This window comes from Passer domesticus, chromosome 2 (assembly GCF_036417665.1).
Source record: "Passer domesticus isolate bPasDom1 chromosome 2, bPasDom1.hap1, whole genome shotgun sequence".
Taxonomy (NCBI): Eukaryota; Metazoa; Chordata; class Aves; order Passeriformes; family Passeridae; genus Passer; species Passer domesticus.
This window is the reverse complement of record NC_087475.1, coordinates 109,900,008-109,920,866: the sequence shown is the minus strand read 5'-3', so window position 1 is coordinate 109,920,866 and position 20,859 is coordinate 109,900,008. Positions and strand designations below refer to the sequence as shown.

General features: G+C 36.1%; 1 protein-coding gene across 2 annotated transcripts in view; it reads right to left on the bottom strand.

The window, feature by feature from the left end:
* CBLB (Cbl proto-oncogene B) overlaps window positions 1-20,859 on the bottom strand; it is a 125,815-nt gene that overhangs the window by 34,501 nt on the left and 70,455 nt on the right. For both annotated transcript variants that reach the window (XM_064410619.1, XM_064410620.1), the window contains exons 5-10: window positions 13,786-13,942; window positions 10,898-11,019; window positions 8,645-8,782; window positions 7,041-7,128; window positions 4,662-4,793; window positions 784-987 (exon numbers count right to left, since the gene is read on the bottom strand). In XM_064410619.1, the coding sequence (XP_064266689.1) occupies window positions 784-987; window positions 4,662-4,793; window positions 7,041-7,128; window positions 8,645-8,782; window positions 10,898-11,019; window positions 13,786-13,942 (841 nt within the window). The remainder of the gene's footprint in view (window positions 1-783; window positions 988-4,661; window positions 4,794-7,040; window positions 7,129-8,644; window positions 8,783-10,897; window positions 11,020-13,785; window positions 13,943-20,859) is intronic.

Here is a 20,859-nt window from a genome sequence, read left to right as displayed (position 1 = left end):
TAGTATAAGGAAATATCTAGTAAATGCTCTGTCAAAATCAGTGTCACATGGCCTCTGACAGCATCTATTCCAGGCTAAAATAGAGTAGTAAAAACTATCACCATAAAATAAACTTTTGTCAATGATAGTGCTTATTTATCAGTAATAAAATCTCCCACAACAAAGATCTCAGAATTTAACATAGAGCCCTTTCAGGACAAAAAACATCCCAAAACACAAAGTCACTACGGATAATCTCAAAAATATTTTTCCCAGTAAGAGTACCTGATACTAAAAATTGCAGAAAAAAAATTCATAGACCGCTCACATGAAGCATAACTTGTGTTCAATATGAATTAGGTGTCAAGTCACTTTATAAAAGTAATATTATAAACTGTTTAGAAACTCAGCGTTAATCCTAAAACATTCTATGCATGTGTACACACATGTGCAGAAAAAAATGCATATAGGAAATTTTTTGTTCTTTACAAATAAAAGCTCAGGGAATTGTCCATACAGCCTAGTTTGGACAACAGTTTCAGCTGGTGCAAACTCATGCTTTGCCCATTATAAACTAAGTTATCTTAGTTCACATCAGCTGAGAATTTGGAATTTTTTTTTTCTCCAATTCAACTTCAGTTTCAATGCATTTGTATTGACACATTTTGTTTTTTCAACCCAACAACTGTTCAATGAGATGCTGTGAGCTAAAGCATGAAGTGCAGCCTCTCACTATTTAAAGTTACAGGCAGCTTTGTTTACAAATGTCTGGGTTTAGCTGTTGTGCAGAGTTTGAGAAGTTACCTTTCGGACTGAAGCCAAACGATTCATCATTAGAGACTCTTCTCTATCATCATCATCATCCAAGTCCAACATGGGCATACTAAAGCTATCCATAATACTGCAGCACCTGGAATTCTCATCCCTGGGATCAAAAGGATCCACAATGATTGGCTCAGTCCCTTTGATTTCACAGCGGCAGAAAGGGCAGCCTTGTCCATCTGATTCCTACAGTAAGACAAAAATGTAGATAAATTAAAAAAAAAAAAAAGGAAACAAAGCCAGCAAAAATTTTAAAAGGAGGAGTTATACCTTTTACACAGAAACATCTTCAATCAGTCTCTAAAAGCTTGTAAAGAAGGACTGGAGTAAACAGGAAACAGATTAACAAATATTTAAATATATTAAATATTTAACTATAGTAAATCTTAAAATGTCTGCACATTTTAATGTCTCTCTTCAATAGACTAAGCTTCACTTAAAAATGACTAATCAAAATGTAGCTATTATCTCTACAAAGCACTAAATCAGTCTTAATATTATAGGTCAGGAAGTAACACATTTTCTTTCAGGCATACATTTTGCTATTTCTTCAAGAGAAGGAAGGTGAGGTGTGTAGACAGAGATAATGCATTTTATTATATACTTTTTATATTAACCATAAAGCATTTCTTTTTCATTTGATGTTAGGAAATGCAGGCAGGCTTTATGGCATGCAGCTCTTCTTGGAAAAACATATTCAGTCCATCACAGCTGCAGCATTACCAGCACTCAGAGCACCTAAAGCTACAAACAGCTTTCTTCACATTTACATAAAAAATCAGGACTTAACTACATTTTCAATAAATTATATAAAACATGGAATTATTTTATCAGAAACAAGAACTACATGAATTTTTATTTTAAAGTAGTATGTGTTCATTAATTGTCAAGCAGCCACATTCAATTCCTTTTACCTATTTCAGAACTGTATTTTTTCTCATCAGAAATAAACAAAAAGCCTTGAGATTTAGACTACTAATGAACAAAAATCAGAGAAGTCTTTCAAGCACTTATAGAAATATTCCATCAAGAAGCACAACACAGATTTCAATTATAATAAAAAACAAACAAACAAACAAAAACAAACCTACCACCAAACAAATAAAACCACAAACAAACCCACACCCAGAAGAACCATGAAGCTTTGAGAGTTCAAGATAATTCAAAGTGAAATTAGAAATCACACTGTTGTATTTGCAGTCAGGTAGACAAACAGCTAAAGAAATATTAACACCAAAATTTGTTTCTACTATACTGAAATATAACCAATCAAGCACAGGTTTTTAGTTTATCAGATGCAAAAACATTAACTTTTTTCTAGCATTATTTTTATCTTGACACTTGCCAGTCTTACTAAACTGACAGATGATTTTATAGTTTTTGGATGAGCTGCATCACAAGGTCAGATAAGCATAAATGATTGTCTCCTGACATCACTTGCAGGATTAGCACTGGTTTTTCATTTTGTATGGAAAGACACATCTACTCTATTTTCAGCTAACTAACTAGTCAACTTTAGTGCCTCAAAAAACATCTTCAAATTATATGGTCCTACTGAAGGTGCCACAGTCAAGTGAACCGAAGTCCTCCCTCACTCTATACAACTCCTTAGAGCTTCATTTTCTATTAAAAAACCTTACCAATGAGGCACAGAGCTTTTAGTTTTCAAGGCTTTTTTGTGCCTGTGTTCTGCACTAGCAGTTTCCATTCTTTTTTTTTTTTGAAAAGCTTTAGTAACCAAACACATCATCAGACTCATATTCAACAGTATGACTATATACATGAGATGTCTGTATTAATACACACACCTGTCCATGCCCTCAGAAAGGTTATTTGGAACATTATTAACCTTACAATACAGCCTATATGCTCATATGCTTTTAGCAAACACATACTTTTCAGACAATAGATTTCTGCAGTGTAAAATGACATTTTACTCCTGCTGTGTAATACAAAAAGGAAACAAGTAAACCAAGTCTTATTTGAGAGATTGAGCCCCATAATGGTGAACAGCTCAATCATCCTTAGTATTCTATGCAGATTGGATGCTGCTTACTCAATTTTTTTCTGCTCAGTGAAAACATCTGTATTGGATCTCTTGAGGCATGCCTAACGAGCCATTATGCTGCCAATTAAACAACCCACCAGAAGCTCACAACAGCTGATGCTGTTACTGTGTAATACCTCTTCATTGCCTCACTAATTATACAAAAGTTAAATTTGTAATGAAGTCTGAAATGTACCTGACCAATTACAGCTGATGTTCTGATGTCTTCTGAGCCTAAAATGCTTTGTCATTGTCTTCCTGAATCCCTGTCCCATAGCCAGGTACTGGGGACCTCAGCTTCTCAAGTCTCCAGAATCAGAACACATCACTGGCCTAAGACTGCAACATGCTCCTACCACACCACAAGATACCAAACAATCAGGAGCACAAAGATTTCAGTCCTTCTGCTTAGCCTTGTCAGCTCAGCCAAAAAACAAATGAACAAGCAAACAAAACCAACAAAAGTATGCACCTCAGAATTTTTCAGAATTTTTAAAGTCAATGATTTATGTCATTCAGAATGAAACTTGAAAGAATAAAGAAAGGGTACTCCTGAAATGAGAAACATTGTTCCAGCTCAGCAGCCACTTAGTAGTGAAATAAATATCCTTTTGTGGGTATGCCTCAAATGGAATTTCCTACGGATTTCTGACCTATGACCAATTTGAAAGATTTGTGTTTGGAACACAAAACTGGAAACTGAGAGTTAATTTTCAAGAAACCTTTATTGCTAATGGAAGAAAATCTCAAATGATACTTCTGGTATATTGTGTTGGTTTGCCACTGAGGCTTTCTTAATTAGGTAGAAAATGTCCTAATTAGAAAAGGAAAATTATAGTACTGGAAGACATGCCACAAATATAACAGTAAAAACACATTGATGGAGGATGAACTAATTTAAAAACACATCTAAAATGGACTAGACTCAAGGATTCTTTTTACTCTTCTCACTACATTTGTAAGCAAAGACTGATTATTAAGTGTGGAACAAAATCCTCTCTGAGAACTGGTTGAACCTTACTTCTCCCCATAAAATATAGATACAAAAGAAGGGGCAGGGATGATGTACAACTGTAAAGAGGAATGACCTCAGCTTTAGACATTACTTTTTAGGTCAACTGCCCTGAACTAAGGGTGCCCATTCTCCCTTTTCTCACAGACTGGTGCATCCATGAACAAGATGGACAAAACACACCAACCTGGGTCACCAGGAAGCCTCTGAGTTTTTTTGGATGTTCTGTAAATGACTTTGAGAGAAGGGAGTTTCCCCTCTATTCAATCTCTTAATCCAACAACCATCTAAAGCCATCTAGGTGTTTCAGTGCTTTGCATGCTACTAATGTGAAACACAGGCATCCTAAAAGCTTAATTTCCCTCAGGTCAATTCCTGACCTCTACTACTGAGTGAATCCTCCTCTCACCAAAGACACCCCTTCTCCTTATAAAATGCTGTCTATGCAGTTATCCATTCCCAGCAGCTATGTGTCCTCTGTGCCTTTTAAATACATCATGAAGTGACCTAAGTGACTCAATTGGCACCAAATACCCAGCTTGTACTGTCTGAGTAGGTCCTGGACTCAGGAAGTAGTTTCCACTCAGCAGCAGTCAGCAAATGGCCTTGGCAAGACTACGAGGCCAGACTGTAAAGACTCCTGGAGCTTTATTTTCACAGATTTCTGGTTTGAAAAAGAGGATGTTTACAATTTTAAATATATATATCCTTGCACCTGGAGAAGTAAACATATACCCACATTGTAAACACCAAGGTAACAGAAATCCATCCCCTTCCCCACCAACTAAACTATGACAGTACCTGCCATGCTGTAAGACAAGAAGTGCACATAAGGTGTCCACAAGGCTCTATCTTCACATCCTTGTCATTCTCTGCACAGATTTTACACAGCTGAAAAGTGGAACCCATTTCACAGTACAATTCATACTGCTCCTGTAACAAAAGAAAGTCAAGCAATTATTTTTTTCCAATGATTTGTACACAAAGAATATACTTCTCCAAATGCCCTGTTTTTGAATCTGCTTTACTTATTAATCAAAGAAACTCTTGCTACTGATCTGTCTAAAAGCCACACTAAGGTTACTGAAACAGCTTTTTCCAAACTGTGATATACTAAAATACATACCAAAAAGTGTTAAAAATATCTGTGCTCATTAGATTTTGTATAGACTTGTTATATGTAACTGCAATGCAAGGCACAAATCCTACTTTTCCTTGGTTGCAGATAAAAGGAAGAAAATGAACATATTAAGTGAAAAATGGGAACAAAACTGGGATTTTAATTTCTAGGTATGAATTTAGGACTAAGAAGATTATTGGATTGAAAATTGCCAAGCAAGAGGCTTTTTTTACCTGCAGCAAGGATGCTGTATAGCAGTATGCTAAAGTACACAATCCTCGTAAAGGAAGTATGGCAAAAACACCCTGCAGGAAACTTGGAGACAGTCATGCACAGACTATTCAGTGCTTTGCATCCTTACAAGACTGACAAGAAGGTAGAACACCACCATTTGAAGGAATAAATAATAGACAAAACTCAATTTCAGAACAGCTTTCTAGAAATAGTTATTGTTGGGTAACTGACAGTTAAATGCATTTGAATTGAAATAAGCTTTTTTGGCCTTGAAAAACCAAATTTTGAAAGCCTAAAGTAAGTACAATCCAGATTATGGGAACATAAGTAGTTACTATAAGTGAAGTGAGGGGACATGAGGCTAAGAAAAAGAGAAAACAAAAGAGAGAGCTTGTATTTGCAGCTGTAGTCAGTGTACTAAAGATACTTATGGGGGAGCTCTAGCAACGAATCCATCTGCGTCAATCTAGCCCTGCAGCCACTTTCATACCATCTTTTCATCATTTAAGGAGGTATACTGACAACTTTAAACCTCTTCAGTTATATATTATTCAAGGCAGACTCACATAATTCGGACTCTGTTGAATTACCATCAGAATTAGCTAATAATGTTCTCATAACTACATGCGCAGAAGTAACTTGATTCATTCAATGGATTCAAAATAAAATATGATTGGCTTGTGAAGAACAAAGTAGCCATTGACCATGTGCTGCTTCTTCTTTCTTTGAGAAAAAGTGAAGATATGGGCTGAAGCATTTCTCTACACAACACAAATACCTGATAAATCTCCATTACTCTTTCATTATTATCTTAACACTGGAGGGAAAAGATGGAACTCAGAGAAGTATTCAAGTTGTCTTCAGGTAATTGTTTTTAGGAATTCTCTTACAAAACAGATATATTTGTAATGGTATTTGTGATAATAACATAGATAGTAAAGAATACTTTTCTAAAATACTTCTGGAGTGGAATGCACATAGAGCACCCAGAAGTACAGAAGATTCAGCATGTCATCCAGTTTGATCTGAAGAAACAGAAGACCATCTGGAATAGCAATGCTTGTCTGATGTCTTTCTTTGAACATATCCTCAAGTCTTCCACATGTTTTCATAGGAAAAATGTTCTACACACTATTCCTTAACCTTCTAATATTAATTTCAGCACCATTTTTAATCAAGGATCTGTCTGGTGTGGTTACTTCCTACTACTTGACTATCAAATATCTGCAGAATTAATCACATCACCACTTAACAAGACTATAAACACAATTACATATTCTAATTTTCTCTGCAATGTGACTCTGTTTAGGCATTTACCTACTTCTGCTGCTTTCCATGATCTCTTTCAATTTGCACCAAAGACAAAGAAGAAAGGAGAAAACTGGATACCTGGAACTGGTATTTTTGTGATGTATGAACTTTTCCTCCTGGACTTGCCAAGCAACTATACCATTGTTATTCAGGCTTCAAAACTATCATTTGATCCTCATATTCTGTATTTGCCTTTGTTATTAGCATGGAAAAAACAAGCTACATAAATCTGTTACATAAATATCAGAAAACATTTAGTAGCTGTTTGAAACACTTCTCACTTGGGAAAGGCGCACAAATAAACAAAATATTCCAAGACATGCCATCTGCATCTCCATCCACTCTACAGTTTAAAGGATTATTATCCTGTTCCTCACCTAAGCCCTTTTATCAACAGCATATTTTCTCTCTTATGAACTTATTACTCACATTTTAGTAAAAGCTTATTATTACTGCTAGGTGAGACACTAAGGGAAGTGAAGATTATAAAGTAACTCAAAACTCTGCCAACATACCTGTGTGACTTTTATGTGGTCATGTGGTGTGGGTTCACACAATCCTGTCAAATCAGGATTATAACTTCGTCCATCTGGGAACAGATAGCTGCATCACAAGAAGACTGTTATAAATATGCACATTTCTTCAGCTTTATTAGCTAAATCATACTTACAAAATTTCAAGGGGCCAGAATAAGTTACAGTAGACATTAACTAAAATAAATCACCTTTCCTCAGCCATCTATTTTATCTTTTGAGTGCAACTGAACTGCTACATATTCATTTTGACACATGCTCAAGCATATTTGTAAAAGCAGAGGAAAGATTTTGATATCACTTGGCTAGCTACCACTAGCATACATCTGAGCTTTGATTAGCAGATAACCTTCTAGGGGTAGCCCAAAAGAGTATTATTTCAGATCTTTGTTTCTCAGTGAATTCATACTTCTTAGTGATTTCCCACTGGGAGCATCATGTTCAGGACTCTTTAGACTGTTTTAAGTAAAGCTGCAGAAAAGAAGGCAACACATTTGTGTGTATCTGTATTATGATAGATATATATGCCACAATACTATATATGTGCATATCTGTGTATATTATGACAAGAATCTACACTGAGAACTTCTGATGCACACTGGACATTACACAAGAACCAATTGGAGCATTTCAATTGTGTGGGAAATTAAAAATGGTTAAATGATATTACAGCAACCCTAAGATGTTCTATATTCAGGTTTATGTTACCTGTAACTCAGAAACAGTTTCTTAAAGGTCATATATTTTTAAGTCACATAATGAAAAAGTCATGAGGTACAAAAATATCACTCTGCATAAAACATTCTCAGCTCCAGTTTTTGTTTGCTCAGTTTTTGCCAGAGAGAAACACTACCAATATAAGTGTGTTTTATTACAGGCATGAAAAAATACTAGACTGTGTAGGACTGAGAAAAATTATGAGACTGCAAAAGATTTATCAATCTTTTTTTTCTTTTGAGGATTGATCAATTGCCTTTTCTTTTTATTTCACATTATATATATTTATATTGGGTATACCAAAGCATGTATCCCAGTGAAAAGATTCTGACACCAAATATTTTTCTGTTACTTCAGCCAACCTAGCAAAAATATACTACTTCTCCTTATAAACTTACTTTCTCTAATAATTATAAATCTTTTCAGTAAACTATTAGAATGTGGAAAATGTTCTGGCTGCACAATATATAAAAAAGCAATTACATAGCTTTCAAATCATTGTCCACAGTTGGACACATGAATAACTGGAAGTAGTAACTGTTCAATAAGCTTAAGTGCATTTGGGACTCTTGTGGGGCTGTGGGGGGAAGGAGGGATCAATGCAATAGCTGTCTAATTTTATTTTCTCAAGGAATTCATTTGCTATGAGATATGACTTTGGTTAACTTTCAGTTACCCTGGTTAGTGGAATTAACTAGAAGCAAGTGTTTTTTAAATGGATTAAATAAATGGCTCTTAAACTCTGAAAGAATGCTAACCACCATATGCAGTTTCTCTGTTTTAAACATCTTTAACTACCCTTATAAGCATATAGAGAACAAGGAAATGAGGATTTCATAGCCATGGTAGCTGTAAGAATTGGAACTTACAATCCTTCCCGGCTGCCATCGATCAAAGCTTGAAACAGAGGCTTATTGTGAGGTATGGTCTGCAGTATGTTCCCATCTCCAGTCACATATCCAATGGCCCACTGGCCTAGGCGAGTGCAACTCAGTCTGAAAATGTAGCTTGATAAAAACAGGATGAATGAAAAGTCAGTGGAATTCAGAGTTCAGCAAAAGAAGTGAAGAGAGCAATTATGGCCTCTGATTCAGACATTGAATTAGGTCCCTGAACATTTGGGTAAGATTCCCAATTCTGCCATGTTCTTTGTAGAATTTTAAATAAACTTGTCTCTTCTACACTGTCAGTTTCTCATGGGCAGAAATAAAGTAAGAGTAGCTGCCTACCCCCTGCTTTTCATCTGCTTCTATTTTAGTTCTCAGAGTGAAAGCTGCACAATCACTCTGAGCAGTTTCACTCAGACATGTCCATAAACCTCTTGAAGAAGAGTGTATGATATGATCCAGTCTCCATAGCTACAACAGACACCTTTTGTGCCTGTGCAGGCCAATCACCTGAACAAGTGGAAGGCAAAATATAAAGCCTCTTCAGGTGCAACAGAAACAGGAAAGATGAATGATAAAACCTGTTCTACTAGAAAATGGTAATTTTATGTGAGCCTGTGGTGGTGAACAAGAGAAATACTACTTCTGATTCAGAAAAAACAAAAAAATATTAACTACACAATTGGACTTAAATACTTCTCTGTGTTACAGGTGGTAGCTGAGAGTATACATAATGTAGACAGAGAGCACAATCAGAAGACAAGGAAAATAAAAGCAACAGAATTGGGCATGTATAGAGCTTCATACTAAAAACTTTACTCCCTTTCATGTCAAACACCATTTTACATGCAAAAACCTCACTGAGAAAAGCGTCTCACAGTGAAAGACCAGACTCAATTCTGTATTACAGAGCAGCTTTTCTTAATTACACACCAATATTTCATTTTGTTCCAAACTAATATGAGAAATCTAAGCCTCTCTGAAGTTTGACAGAGCTCTTACAACCATCAGTAGGGCCCACATTACACTGAAGTACTAACTATTCATCTGAACAGAATCTTGTAATTTGCAGGACGTTTTAGTCAGATTAAAGAAGAAATTTCACTTCATATCCCCTCTTTTCCATTCCAGCATTTCACCTAAGCAACTCAGAAAGTAATTTTTTGATATGCAACAGAAAACTACCTTAAAACTAACTGTCTATTTACAAGGAACATAAAAGCTACATGGGATAATTTCTCTATCACAGCATCGGGATCAATAACAGAGAAAATACTAAGTGTGTCAAATGCTCTCAAAATCAACCTATTTGACTTATGTAGTAGTGTCCATGAGTATCAAGCCAAAAATCAGCAGTTTTCTGTTGGAACCACAATATTTTTGTATTATGGACAGGACTACTAGGGTAATTTAAGATACAGTATAGTATTGTGCTAAAAATCGAAAGAAACCAAGTACAAAATATGGGTATAATTGTTGGCAGACTTCACTAATAGTTTTCAAAGCAATGCACTTTAACTATGTGCTTCTGCAGAAGTTTCAACAAAGAGAATTAGGGAAAAAGCTTCATAACTGTAAGATAAAACTACTAATATAAATTCTAAGTAATATAGGATTAAATCTATTATTGATTTTATTTTTCTCCCAAGTGAAATAAAAACCCCAGGACAATAGTGACATAGTGGTAAAAGCTCAGTTTAACTAATTTACTATGCACAGCACCACATGAAAAGTATTTTAAAACTCTACATGTCATGGTCTTGAATCTGATTGCTTTTCTAGGTGAAGAGTTTATGATATAGAATGATACAGGCAAAGGAAAAAGAAAGATATAAAACACAAAAGTAACACAAAAGCACAGATTAAATTTATAGGTTCAATGTTACCATGAAAGATGTTAAGATGATTTTTGTTTTACCATTAAGTAAAAATTAAATGTAAATTTTGAAAATCAAATTATATTTTGAAAGATGCTTTTCAAGAATGCATTGCTGGTTTTACCTGATTCAGAAGAATAAAAAAAATCAATTTATTTTCAACTTCTTTCTGTTTATTTTTACATATTTAGACTTCAGTATGCTAATACAATATTTTTGTGCTTCACTTCTTCAGTGCTGCAGTGAGTGTTAAATAAAATGCAAAAATATGCAAAATAGAAGTATGAACCCAGCATAATTATGTAGGTTCTGAGACAGCAAGTTTATTTGGAAAGCAACACACAATGAAACCTCTCACCTCCCAGGTTTAGTGCTGTATTTCTGCAGCCTTGCTTTCACTTCATCATACGTCAGGAATGCCATATATCCAGGATGTGTCACAGCTAAGAAGTTCCAATTCCTTAAGATTGAGCCCCACGGCTACAAGAGAAGACAAACAAGTAAAGAGACTAAGCCAGGTAGTTTTGTATTTCTAATAAAACTCAAGTCTGTGTGCCAGAAACACCCGAAGTGTTCAGCTGAAAAATGCACACTTTTGCTTTAGGTCTGAATGCTACAAAGGACTGTCTTATACACCCAACTTTGCTACAAGTGCTCCTTCAAAAGAATTATTCCAAGAGCACAGATGAACACCTGTTTATTTATTATTAAAATTAATACCTCATCAAGTTGTACACATGGAATAGAAAACAGGTTTCAGCACAGAGGCCATAAGATACCTTAAGTGTTTAAATTTCTCCAAAAGCAAGGAGGGAAAAAAAAAAAAACACAAAAAAAACCCCCAAAAAACCCCCAACAACCCAGACAACAACCCAGGAAGGATATGGAGCTGCTGGAGCAAGTCCAGAGGAGAGACAGCAGGATGGTCAGGTGGATGGAGCACCTCTCCTATAAAGACAGGCTGAGAGAGTTGGGAGTATTCAGCCTGGAGAAGAGAAGGCTCCGGGGAAACCTGGAGCAGCATCCCAGTACCTAAAGGGATCTACAGGAGAGCTGGAGAGGTACTTCACAAGGGCTTGGAGTGATAGGACAAGGGAAAATGGCTTTGAACTGAAAGCCTATAGGTTTAGACTGGATATTTGGAAGCAATTCTTCAGTCTAAGTGTAATGAAGGCACTGCAACAGGTTGTCCAGGGAAGCTGATCCACAACGTTTCTGTTGATGCCTCATCCCTGAAAGTGTTCAGGTTGGATGGAGCTCTGAGCAACCTGGTCTAGTGGAAGTGTGTCCTTCCCCAAGGCAGGGGGTTGGAACGAGATCATCTTTAGGGTCTCTTCCAACCCAAACCATTCAAAGGCAAGAACCCATAGCTTGCCTTGTGTATAGAGCCTTACCAGAGCAGAAGCGCTAAATGGGACAAGATTTGCTCCCTTTCTCTTCAGTGGAAGTATTTTCACACTAAAGTACATGTTAACAGTAATAGACTGAAGTTCCTACAGAGCATCCAGATATTCTGCTGTGCTAAGCTTCTCTCTGGTCAGGGAACACAGCACTTAAAGCTGTGCATACATACAATGGGGAGGCAGGGGGAGCAACTTCACTTTCAGAGGATCTCCATAAAGCTGAGTCGTTCTTTCTTCTGTGAATAAACACCATTACAAATGCAGCTTTTCTGTAACATAACCCACAGTTGGCAAAACAGTATTTTGATTACTTAATTGGGATTTTCTCTCAGTGGGTGTATGCACACATAGTTACAGAAGCTGTTTAAAAACTAGAGAAGTAAAATGTAACCTCTTGGGAGAAGTTCTCAGACCAAGTTCAGTGCAAGTTCAGTTCAACAGTTACACAGCTTTTGCACCTAATCTGTTTGGCAAAACATATCTCTCTGATTCTTTGCTGAATTAAAAGTTAACCCTTACCAGTCATCTCTCTTCACATGTAGCAATACTGCTAATTCCCTTCTTCTAGCACAAGGCACAGTAATAATGAATCAAACGAGCCGTGGCCTCACAAAGAAAATAAGTGACCGATATTTCTGGTTCAGTTAAAAAGAGATTACTGACACAATTAACATTTGCAACTGTGACAATGTTTTGACTCAGAATGGAGAAGAGAAAATCAAAATCAAAACTATATATACTAAAATCATTAATCCCCTCCTGCCACATTTTACTATTAACTTCATAATGGCACCCTTTCCCGTAACAGCAAAACTGGGACATGTAAGCAACAATTAGCACAGGATAATGTGGAAAACAGAACAAACATCAACCCAGGGTTTCATGTAAAGTTGATGTTTTGAACATATCTCCATCAGGATAAAGAATAATGATATATTCTTATAGGTTGGAAAAAGACCTTAAATATCATTAAGTCCAGCTGTTAACCCAGCACTGCCAAGTCCCCCACTAAACTATGTTCCTAAATGCTTCATAATCCTTTCAGAGAAGACACTTCTCCTAATGTCCAGTCTAAACCTTCCCTAGTGCAACTTGTGGTTCTGGTTTACCACTGTACACGGTAAAGAAAATAAATTATCAAATAAATGGGTGTATATCTCAATGGTTTCTATATACAAAAGAAATATCCAAAGTGATAAATTTCAGAAACAGTATATCTAATATGTATGCAAACCAGTGGTCTTCTATATCAACTAAAATACCTAAAGTATGTTCTGTAGAAGAGACATGAGGTTAAAATAGACACATAACATACATGAAAAGCTTATTTCAGATAACTAGTAATACAAATTAATGCTATTCCCAAATAAAGTTCCTTGTTGTAAACAACCATTAATGGCAAAAATATGTTCATAAAGGAAAGAGTTAGGCCTACATTTAGCCTAAAAAAAGTAATATGTAACTGTCCTTATGAGTTTGCAGAAACACATCACGTATGTAGATACAAATACACTACAAAAAACACAACTAAAACCTCTGATTATCAGGAGGTCTACATTTCCAGGAATGTATTTAAAAATAGTGAAAAATAAGTAAGCAGCAAACAGCTATTATAATAACACTAGATGTGTGCAGAAATGAAGGAGGTGTTGCTGGACGCTTTCAGTTTTTCAGATGTGTGTGTTGCTGCCACAAACACCTCTGAAGGACTAAAAGAAATGCACAATTTATTTCTAAATCACATTATTTTAGTTCTTTCCGTTTTTTAAAAAAATCTGTTTCCTTGCCTCAGGACACTAAGCATCTCAAATTCACACAAGTATCCATAATTTTCAAATCTTACCTGAAATAATCTAGTGAAGATATCAAATTCAAAAATTGAAATGTAGTCATTGCAGGTCAAGTCAATAGTGGATTTAAGAGCCATTGCTTCCAAACCAGAGCTAATCTGATGAACTTCATGAAGGCACTGCCTGAACACCTTCCATGGCACTATAGTTCTGTTAAATGGATAGAAAGAATAAATTCAATGAAATAACATATTTAAGACTTGATACCTCATTTAGACATCAAAACTGAACTTTTAAAGGAGTGAGTTGTAACATTAATTTGGTTTCTCTACAGAGAAAAAAAAAACCCTACAAGTTAAATTTTCTGAAAGCAGCCTAAGCAAATACAAGAATGGCTTACCTTCCTTTAAACACAGCTGAAGTGTCATTTATTTCACAATGATAAATATTCAAGCTTCCTTAGGAGTACAACAAAAAGAACGGTGCAGAAACCAAAATACCCTACCAAGCAGGTGTTGCAAACAATCTCACATCCTTTCAGAGATAATGTAAAGGACCTGTTCTATGCTTGTAAAAGAAATCCTTTCTTCACAGCCTCCCTTCCCAGAATGATAACTATCAATTTAATATCTACAATTATGTGATTTTTACTATAGCTAAAGCTCTTGAACAGTGGTCAAGTAACATGACAGCAATCAACCAGATACCATTAAGAGTGGTCCAAGCTCTGTCATAAGCCATGACAGTTACATTAACTTTAACAGACAGGAAATTGGAATTATCCTTACTAACACAGAAAGCCATGTTTGGTCAGATTCAGTTTCTATTTGCACAGTTGAAGATAATGCAGGTTAGTTATTTTACCAAATGAGTACTTGTATTTGGAAACTGGCATGAGGTTGATCACTTGAATGTGCTCCATCTTATCTCTCTCAACAACAGCAATTTTTCTTGTGTCATTAGGGTCAAATCAAAATTTTGCCAAGCCTTAACACCTTTTAAAAATGTTCTGCCACACACTGAGATCAGATTATATTACATTTTAAAAACATTTTAATTAACCAAAATATAAGCAATGCATAATTATTCAGGACAAGATCTCTCACATTCGCAGTAATATTCCATTAATAACTGTTAAATCAACAAAAGATACAGATCTCACAAACTCAGTAATATTTCCTGTAAATTTTATTAGTTCAAAATGCCTTAGCTCTTCTAAGTATTTTCTCATGCAGAAATATAAATTACTTAGTATGATGGGGGGAATCAACTGTATTAAGTTGGCCCTGTGCAACAAATACTACGCAGTTATCCTAAATTAAAACAAACAGTAATTTGAAGTACAACTAAAGATACACTCCTGTATTTCTATTCTATAAGATATTCACTGCATTTCTAAGTGCAAAGAAATCCACTTGTTACATGCAGGCTAGTATTGAGAAAGTCATAAATGACAAAATGGGAAGTTTAATAGATCTCAGCAGATACTTTCATCTCTATATGAAAAACAGGAAACCACAAAGAGCTGAAGAGAGATACCACATTAGATGCCATTTATGAAAGAATGCAGATCAAATTTTCATTAGGGTAAAGAGAGAATAAAACATTGCATTAAATTCAGACCAAAAAAAAAAAAAATAGAAAAGTCAGTGCTTCTGTGGTGATTAAGTTTTCTTAGTTCAAGCACCTACTGCTTATTTAGCACCTGTAACCACGGCTCCAAAATGTTTTATGATTCTCTTTATAAACAACCCTAAGTGGTTACAGCACTGAATGGGGTTGAGAAGTTTCAGGGTTGACTGTGGGTTTTGTGAGCTTTTTGTTTGGTTGTTGTTTGTTGGGGTTTTCTTTGTAGGGAGGTATTAATTTTATTGCTTTGAATTTTTTTTAAAGGTTAAGACAATAACCCTAAAACGAAAAAACAACAGGGCATTTATCAGATATGATCACAGACATACTATATCTTAACAACTGGCTTTTCATGCCTTGTACAAGACCATTTCCTAGATGCAATTAATAAGTAGGATCTTTGGCTATCTATTCACTAGCACCCTGCACCCCCAAAACTCCATAAGCAACACAGAAAACTAGCCTTCAGAAGAGTATGTTTTTAGGGCTCTGTTGGCTAGCACGTTGGCTAAGACAGAAACCAGATGTTGGAAAATGAGTGATTAGCTAATGAAATAACATCTAAAGTTATTTTTTGGGATTTCTCCAAGAACAAGTGCTTGGAATAGTAGTGGCCCAAATTTAAAATACACTAAATTCAGCAGTTTTTTTTTTTCTCTGCAGCTTTGTGGGATAGGTCTTTTATCTTCTGTTTTCTTTAAATAAAGGTGTGAATTGGTTGTTGAAACCTGTTAACTTCTATTTCTCAACAGCTATTTTATAGAGTTATCATCCCTAAATACTTTGAACCAGCACCAAGGATTATTTCTCTGGTGTCTCTCTCCAGTTTACTCACACATATGCTGAGCTCTTTGAGACCTTGCAGACAGCACACACCCACTAAATGCAGGTGTAACTGAGTCTTCACAAGGTGCAGGTTTCGGCAGTGTCCTCCCCTCCTGCTCCTACATCACTGAAACCCGGTGACCTTTCAGGCACCCTGAGAAACACATCCTCTGGCAGAGATCTGGGAGGGGTCACAAGCATCAAAAAAGCTTTCAGAGATGCCTGGCAAGTTGAGTTTCTGTTTGAATTAACATTTCACTGCTCTTGCTTTCTTGTGTTTTAGGGGATACACAGCCTTTGAAGGCACCTGTTCATGACTTGAGTCTAAAGAGTTATTTTAATTTGGGTTTTGGTTGGTGCCAGAAGCAGTGGAAGGGCAAAGAGAACAGAACCAAGGCTGAGATTGGGACTGTCCTAGTTAATAGCATGTTTAGATTGTTATTTAAATAGATACATAGGTTTACATGTATGAAACACCTGTCCTTATAGGAAGAAAAAAATAAAATCCTGTTTGCAATGAAACCACTGCCTGCCACATTCAGCTCCTGAACCTCAGAAGGCATCTCCCATAAATATTTTCAGGGATCTTTGTAATATTTGTTGCATCATGTCCTAATGATACCTTGCACTAGAGGCTGGCAGATATTCTCCACATGCCTCATGCTATTAGGCTGAACCTGTGGACACTTGTCTAGGAGATGAGTCAGTCAGCTCCGCCTCAGCTCATCAGAACGACATGATTTGATATCCTGGTAACATTAGTTGTCTACAGAATTAGGCTGAGGAAGTGCAGGTCTCAGTATTTCAGGTATTTAATTGTAGTTACATAAGCTATCTCTTGTAGAAGAAGTGCCCATGACTGACTCCAGCTGAGACAATATTCTGGGGAGTCTCTCACAGGAGAGAGACCCTAAACTAAACAGTGACTGTACTTCACTCAAAGGTTTGATGCCCAAATTTTACAGCACTACTGCATATGCACACATTACAAACAGATATACCCAGAGCTTTATTAACAATTTATCTTTTTATAATACAATTTGATGACAAGAAAAATCAGACTAAATTACACATATATACTGTTACTGTGCTCCATGTCAATTTATTGCAACCCTCTATCAGTTCAAAAATCTTCAGGGAGATAATTTTAGAAGGAAACATGAAGAAAGCCACAGTGTACATGATGTATAGCAATAAAAGAATAGAAGGACCTTTTACAAGGAAATCCAAATCTCTACCTGCCAATCTTTTAGGAAACAATTTATACACAACATGTCCTTGTACCACCTTTCGTCATCATTAGAGTAGAAGCAAGCCCATGCCAATTCAAGGAAAAAAAAACAAAATAAAACAAATGATCCTGAAAAATATTTCTTTAAGAGGTTTTCTGTGCATGTCTGAAGCCAACAAAACTATCTGGATCTTGGTATTTACCCTGAGATTGTTTTCTTAAAGAGTCCTGTCAAAAACCCTAAAATAAGCCATTTCTCCTTTCAAAAACACTAAAATAAGCCATTTCTCCACAGGTCTCTCTAAATGACACTAATTCTCTCCCTTTCTTCTGCAATAGTACATCTAGCAAGTATATTTGAAAAACTATTAATTCTAAAGTGTTTTAACGGAAACATCACATTTTAAAAACACTGTTATATAGGATGGTATCTATTTACTATTGTTGGCACCCATCAATGCAAAGTATGACTCTATAATCTCAAACACAGTGCTTTAAACACCACCCACACAACTTCCATATGCTTAAAGGAAAAGGATTAGTATTTAGCATGTGATTTTCAAGCAATTTAGCACAGGAATTTAGGTCTTCATTCCTGCCCTGATCATGTGTACATGGGATTTTTTTAAACTCCCCCAGTGTTGTTACATGATTAAAAAGCAAAGAACATTAAAATAAACCTGGAGATGAAGCATATATTTCCTGAGCACGAAGAGTACAGCTTTTACTTGTGTAAAACTGCAGAAATACAGCTATCCTGGAATGTCAAGTGACACTGCTTCCATTTGAACCAGAGCAGACCACAAGAATGTCTAGGGAGGTAAACATTTACCTGTATAACTTACACTTACAGTGAACATTTTTGTCTGCAAGCAACTCTCTCAAATGTTGCCAAAAAACACACCATGAAAAGGCCATTACTGTTTCCAGAGCAATTTCAAAAATATTCAAGCAAATACCGACCCAGATAGAAAAAACATTCTTTGTAAATCTGAAGTGAGCAATGTGGATTTTGACTTATCACCACTGAAAAGAGCATTTTCTTAAGACTGCTGCATCAGTTTTAAGTGATAGGCCACGTTTCCACTGCTTCTGAACTGCAAAGCAAATAATTAGCACACAGAAGGCTTGAAAAGGTCAGTCCTAAGGGTAAAAAGGAATTATGCCATATCATGCTAGTACAATTGCTAAATAGTGACATCATTCCAAACAAATACAAATGAATTTAATGAGAACAGACAAGGTAAAAGAGAGAAAATCAGCCTTACGAAATGGAGAAAATATGCCACCAAAAAAACGCCACTTCCAAATCTGTGTAACTGGACATTGCTAGAGAGACAGCAAGTTCCTTAAGACATGCAGGAACTCTGTATTTCCCCAAGTGTCCCCAAAGGGATACACTTCTCTATATTTTCAATTCTGATCTCTAACCACAAATCCAAAGCACACTCATGCTTTTGTACATCCTTTTACACTTAAACCATTGCCTCTCCTGCCTATCCATGGAGAATGTGTTCTCCTGTCTCACAATCTCGTGTGCCAAGGATCAGAACTATCTTTTGTACATGTCATTTAACCTTATTCTTAGTTACCCAGAACAGCTGTGAAGACTGCTCTTTTCCATCTTCTAATCCTGTCTTGCAACTTTCTACTGACTTGCTCTTCTTTATAACATTACCTGTTGTCTTAATCAAACTTTTTCATCTTGCATTTGTAAGAAAGTGGTCTAGAGAGATTCCTGTCTCCAGAGCACCCAGACAGTGTCTTCTGTCTCTAGCTCAAGTTTAAACAAGTTTATCAGTAAGGCCATGCTACTGATCAGCTGAGGAAGGAAGCACCCTCCAAAAGCCCCGTTTCTGTTCCTCTCCTCCTCTTTAAAAGTTCCTGTTGCTAGAACACCTATCTTGACAGTGATGAAGGTGAAGGCATTTGGATCACTGCCTCTTCTGCTTTCATCTCTGTCTTTGGCTTCTCTTTACAGTTCAGTTCATACTCAGAGTTGAAGCTCTTTCAGCCATGACCAACTCTTCAGTCTGTATTTTTACACTGTTTAGGCAGTAATGGGGCTCTTGGGCACTCTCAGCAGCAAGAACAGAAAACCAAGTAATAAATTAAGGGGATTAACAAGGTATGAAAACTTGGTTTATCTGAGATCTCTTGAACTTGAAAACATTTAACTGTCAGATAAGTTGTGCATTGTGGTCTGCCTGTTTTACTGCTTCTTCTGTGAACCCAAACCACTGAGGCTGCGTCTGCTCTATCCGGAGCCAAAAAGCAATGACCGCAGCAGAACCACAGCTACTCAAAGTTTAGAATATCAATTAGAAATGCACTGTTAAACTGCTATAGAGAAATCTATAGCCACATTTTTTTCCTAAATTCCAATAAAAAAATAAATACATTTCAGGCCTCATCTGGAAAAAAAGTACAGGAACATTAAAACAGTAATGTCTTTGATCCTAACAGTGAAAGAATTTCTATTTCCTCAGCAACTAAAAGGTAGGAAATCAATTTACCTGGAAACAGTAACAAAAATGCTTTAACATTTTAAAAGTTCCACAATAAAGAATAAAAAGCTTAAAAGTTAACTAAATGGCAGAACTATGGAAAAAAAAAAATTAAGTATATTGACATTTCGCCGCTGATTCATTCTGCAATGTGAAGACAGCCACAAATCACAAATTTATGTAGCAAATTTTAATAGTTAGCAAGCCCTGCATGACTTCTGTAGTTTTCAAACTCAGAATCTGAAAGATCTGTTAGGTCATCTTGCCTACTCTCCTCATCATTTCAGGATTGATCCCTGTGACATTTTGCACATTTCTACTCAGTAAAAAAAAAAAACAAAAAACCAGTAGAGGATATAAGGTGCTATTAAAATGAGTGAGAAATCAAGGGAAATTCTCATCAAGCACTACGCAGTAATAAAATGTTGGTAATGAAGACGCTATCAGATTGTGTTTTATATGCACATTTACAACCCACTGGGGGGGTTACTAAAGGATCTGTAAACAAATGTAACTGCTGATTACATGCCTTACAATTTCACAGTTGCACTGAACGTTACTGCTTAGCCGTACATGTAACTAGCACTCGCTAGTTACAACTAGAAAATTAGTACAACTATAAAAGTGAAGCAGGGGTGAAGATTCACTCCACTGACACCACTTGCTCCAATCATGGTACTCCAGCAATCACTACAAATTCAAAAAAATCACATATTCTCAACTTCACCACTTTCCTGCTTTTGACATTATCAAGCTCTTTCTTGCTATAGATAAAGCTTGTGCCAAGCTTTTTTATTAGTTCTCTTTCAGTCAGCTCCTTTTTATTCTTCAAGAGGCGCTCTTTTTCCACATAGCCTGTGAAAATGCCAGAGACAACTTATTCCAGGCATTCAGCCTTTGGAATGTTCTCATTCATTCCTGATTTTTGTTTTCAG